This window comes from Gavialis gangeticus, unplaced genomic scaffold (assembly GCF_001723915.1).
Source record: "Gavialis gangeticus isolate Ggan-Ray unplaced genomic scaffold, GavGan_comp1, whole genome shotgun sequence".
Classification (NCBI taxonomy): Eukaryota; Metazoa; Chordata; order Crocodylia; family Gavialidae; genus Gavialis; species Gavialis gangeticus.
In genome coordinates, this window is record NW_017728984.1 from 142,240 (window position 1) to 147,068 (window position 4,829).

Here is a 4,829-nt window from a genome sequence, read left to right on the forward strand (position 1 = left end):
CGGCGCACGAGAGGGAGGACGGCGGCAGGGAGGGGCCGGGGCCGGAACGCCGGGCGGTGGGCGCAGCGGACGCAGCGCGGCGCACCCGGGCAAGCGGAAGTCGGGGAGAGTTTCTGCGGTCGCAACCGGAAGCCGGGGGAAGGAAAAAAATGCCCTCAGCCGGGCTTCCTGCGAGAGAGCTGGGCGCGGGGAGAAAAAAAAGGAAGCGGAAGTAGCGCACCGCAAGCGAGAGAAAGGGAGGAAACGTCTGCGTTGCCAGGCAGCCGTCCCCAACAGCCTTTGATGTTACCGGCGCGGGAGCAGCTCCCGCCTCAGCCCCGCTCCGGCAGCGAGGGGCGATGCCGGGGACCAGCCGCCAGGGCAGGGGGGGGCGGTAGCCGCGGCTTCCAGGCCTGTTTCCGAGACCGCAGTGATCCAGTCTGACAACGAGCGAGTTTAAAAAGTTTAATTAGTCTGGACGGGATGTTTAGATCACAAGACACTTTAGTAGGTGTAACTCGATACGGTCTGTGCCCCTGAGACCTGGCAGGAGCTCCGGGCCTAGGCTGCAGGCCCCCACCCCTTGCTTTACATAGGGACACAGTTCCAGTTAACACAACTAGGTCCGTTATCAGCATTAATAATCGTGGAGAGCATCTTTCCCCATAAAAGGCACGATTTAGGTAAAAATCACTTAAGCCACTGCCAAGAGGTCCAATTTCCAGTGTGGACACATATTAAAACGTGGCTCAAACTGTTTCCAAAACTCTTCTTAAAAATTGTACACATGAAATACTGTCAGAAAAAACTGATTCTTCAGGCAAAATCCTGCTGTTACTCCTTATGTGAGCACAACATTACTAGAGTAATCGAGTGCAACAGAACAAAACATGGGTTGCACAAGTGTTAGATCATTCAAATTCCTTAAGGCATTACACAGATGAGTAGACAAAGGGTAGCTGCTGAACAGGACAGTAGTCACCTTGGAGGACTGCTCAAATAAGGAAATTATCCATTATTTGTAGTACAGGTGGGGAGCCGGTCTCCATCTACACCTGTGAATGCCAATGCCTTCAGTTTTTAGGAGATTTAGTTCTAGTGTTGGCAAGAGCACCAGCAACACAAGCACAGTTAGAAACCCTCTTCTAGGCATGCGCTGAGCACTCCGAGTTTCAAGTACCATGTGTTTGCTGGAGGGGGAGAGTGGGTTAAACATCTGCAAGCTCTTGTGGCTAGAACTGGTGTTCAGCAGTTGCCACACACTTCCCATAGATGGCAGCATAGGTTAAAGTTTGAAACTACCAAAGCAAACAAAATCAGTTAAAAGGATATACAGCAGCATGACATAAGGTAACATTAACAAGACTTAATGTGACCTCCCATTTCCCCCTCACTTCCCTGCCTGGTCCACAGATTGATCACATTATGGCTCTACAGACAGCCAAGTGCAGCATTCTCGCCCTAGCTTTGACATTTAGCCATTTTCCACCCCATATACTTTCTTCACTAAATAAAGTTAAAAAAAATAAAAAAGCTTACACTGCCAACCAACGTTTGTAAAGATCCACAGATACTGAACTCTAGCAAACACTAATCTGATCAATTTCCAGCATAGGTAAGTGAATGATATACTTTAGTACAGTAAATTTTAGACGTGTTGTTAAAACAATGATGTGTTAGCTGGGACAATTAAGGATTCTACCTTATGTAAACATGAAAAGCCCTCTAAATACCAAAGCAAAGTTAAGAGATGTTGCTGGGAGGAAACCTACTTAGGACACATTCATCTCTGTTCAGTGATATCTTTCAGACATTGCAATAAATTAGACCATAAATTTGTCCCATGTTGCAGTCACTCAGGTTTGTAGTGGTTACAAGAAAAGAAAAATCTCTCTAGGTGCTGAACTGCAGAAAAATAAGATGTCTGTGCTCAGGATGGGAGTAGGTCACAGGTGAATGTGCTTTATGCAGGGGCAACATCCCACAAGGCAGTGAATTTGCCTCCTGCAGCCAATGCACTGTGCAAGAGTTTTGCACCGCTTATCTAGTAGTCCATCGCTTCCACAGGTGAGGCCCCCTTCTTATACTAGTCAGTAGTGTTTTGTTTTTTGTTAAGGCAGATCCCATCACAGAGTGACCTTTCCACCAAGGATCCTCTCATAGAAACATTCATCCAGCAGAACATATTTTCCCAGCTTTAGATCCAGAAAGTACAACCGATCTGATGTTTGATGGGGGTCAAATCCTTCCCTCTGTAAACGAGTTTTCTGGATCTTAAATGTGCCTTTAAAAAAGAGAGAGAGAGAGAGAGAGAGAGAGAGAGAGAGAGAGAGAGATTAAAGCAATAAGCTTGTACGGCTCCTATATTGTGTGGAAATAGCAGAGTTAAGAACAGAAACATGAACTAACATAATACTTCTTCATGGTTTTAGAACCAGAGACTAGCTATTGGCTGGCTGACTGGTCACAGTGTCAGCAAGTGTAAGACAAGTGTGCAAGACTTCTAACAAAGTGGGGTAAGTGATTAGGCATGAAAATAGCATATGCACATAAAACCACAAAAGTCTGCAAGTGCAAGTGATTTCCTATCACAGGTAATGAGCACACTTTAGATTACTGAACAGCTAACCAGACACACACATTCTCAAACACTTTACTGTTGGGCAAAAGGCTCCTGCTGACCCAACATACAGCCTGCCTACATATCAGCACTTGATTCCAAGCATGTATCCCAAAGGAATAAAGTAATTTTCTTCTGCAGAGGTCTCTTCAGTTAACAGCCCTGGACTGGCCATTCTCCAGTAATAAAACTAAACCAGTCATTAATCCGCTCACAGTGTGCACGCCTGGAGTGAAAGATACATTTAGCCTCATTTCACAATCCACAAAAAAGAAACACTAGGGACTGCAGCCAATTAATTCTAAAACCAAGTTACTAAGTACAGGTTTCTGATCTCTGTGTAGAACCAAAGCAAGTGGCAACTTTGATACTTCTGACTTCAGGGTTCATTCTGGGGCTAGAGGTTTCCAAGAGTCCCAAGAAAAGAACAAACTTAAAAATGAATCACAAATACCTGTGGTGTCAACCTGGGGCAGGAGTCGGAGAAAGATGGGTCGTGCATAGGGAGGCAGCACCTTCTGCAACTCCTGATACAAAGCATTAGGATTCAGTTTAGATTTAGGATCAGCTATAGCTGCCATTCCAGCTTTCCCTTCAACCCCTGAAACAAACAATAGACCTCAGATGGATTTACAAGGCATAAAAAGGGCATGTGGCTGGGTGGGCTTCAAACATTACACAGGTGTAAGCACAGATATCCACCCGAAGCCCACCTCTTCACTATGTCCAGCCACAAGAAAGGGCAACATGCACTGTCCCCTGAAGTAAGGAGTTCTTCGTAATACTGACAAAACCTGATGGGAATCCCTTCCTACCTTCCTTAAAGGTACCTTTATCTTGTCTTTGTTCCAAAGAGTCTACCGAACTCCTGCCTTATCAAACCTCCTCCCCTTCTCACGCCAAATTTAGGATGAAGCCAAGGGGACAGAACAGTCATTTAATGGGAATTTTTCTGACCACAGATTTTCTTGGAACAGTTTTCTCTTTCACAAAGGGACTTTTTCCTCTCACTTGCTGTAGCTTTTTCCAGGTCCTTCTTACACAGAGCACTCAAGGGCTATTTATTTACTCTTTATAAAGGCTTATTTTGTTCTGTATCGGTTTCCCATGCCAGAAACCTAGGCTTCACAAAAGAGAATTATTGGGAGGGAAGCCAGACAAGTCCCTCAGTGCCGAGTAGCAGCTAACCCTTAGTTAACAGAGTAAGCACCCAACCCCAATCTGGCCATCAATCCTTCGTGACCCACAAATATTTCTGTTTTCATGGAATTCTGACTATTACTTTAATCCAGGGTTTCTGCAGAGCTCAGGCTACAAACAGGCTAACACAGGAGTATCCCCCTTAGGCAAGCCCCTTCTTTTTAAGGCATAAGATATCACAAGCCACAGTTAAAAGTATGTAAATGAATAACCCACAATGAAGGATTATCTGAAGACCAGAGATTACTAAATACCCAGACAGACTGCTTTTCAGAGTCCTCTGCTGCCCACCCACATTGGGCCCTACTTCAATGACAACCAATTTCAATTTCTCCTGCAGGGGATGAAAGAAATTTAATGACTTGACTCGCCACATCCCCCTCCCCACCAACCATGGGAGCTCTGGGTCTCCAGTTACCTGGTACCTCCACTCCATATACTGCAACATCTGTCTGGTTGAGGATGTGACTCAGAATTCCTTCTACTTCTGTGGTGGAGACATTTTCACCTCGCCATCGGAATGTGTCCCCACTCCGATCTTTGAAGTACATGTACCCAAGTTCATCCATCACTAACACATCTCCTGTGGTGGAACAGACAGGAAATGGCATCAACCAAGTGGCCCTACAGCCTGCCTCACTGACCTTGAATTGGCCAGCTAGATGAAACATTTGGCAGTTAATGAAAAAATTATTCACAGCTGCCAAGCTGGGTGGCTAGAGTGGCAATCATTTCTCCAGTGTCCACAGTACCTGCACCTGGAGCAAGAGGGAGAGAAGAAAGCCAATACAATGAGGGGGTGTGTCAGCAAGAATCTGTCCCTACTGAATTCCTTCTTGTAGTTTGGACATTCCCTATTGAATCCAGCAGAGATGTAACTAGCATTTTCAGGGTGTTATGCAGTGATACTGGAGGACAGCAGGGCATGCCAAGCTGCTGCTCCCACCATTTGGGTCACTCTACCCTGGCTGCTGCGGTCACACCATCAGCCTTCCCAGATGCCACCATTCTGGCACCCTCCCCCCCCCCC

The 4,829-nt window shown here is 46.1% G+C and overlaps 2 protein-coding genes across 4 annotated transcripts in view; both read right to left on the bottom strand.

The window, feature by feature from the left end:
* PGLS (6-phosphogluconolactonase) overlaps nt 1–636 on the bottom strand; it is a 4,266-nt gene extending 3,630 nt beyond the window's left edge. Inside the window, exons 1-2 of the mRNA XM_019513625.1 lie at nt 572–636; nt 86–419 (exon numbers count right to left, since the gene is read on the bottom strand). Of these exons, the coding sequence (XP_019369170.1) occupies nt 86–419; nt 572–636 (399 nt within the window). The remainder of the gene's footprint in view (nt 1–85; nt 420–571) is intronic.
* SLC27A1 (solute carrier family 27 member 1) overlaps nt 433–4,829 on the bottom strand; it is a 15,577-nt gene continuing 11,180 nt past the window's right edge. For 2 of the 3 annotated variants that reach the window (XM_019513701.1, XM_019513716.1), the window contains exons 11-13: nt 4,218–4,382; nt 3,054–3,200; nt 433–2,263 (exon numbers count right to left, since the gene is read on the bottom strand). In XM_019513701.1, coding sequence (XP_019369246.1) covers nt 2,106–2,263; nt 3,054–3,200; nt 4,218–4,382 — 470 coding nt within the window. In that variant the 3' untranslated portion in view covers nt 433–2,105. The remainder of the gene's footprint in view (nt 2,264–3,053; nt 3,201–4,217; nt 4,383–4,829) is intronic. The other variant, XM_019513708.1, reaches the window with a different exon arrangement.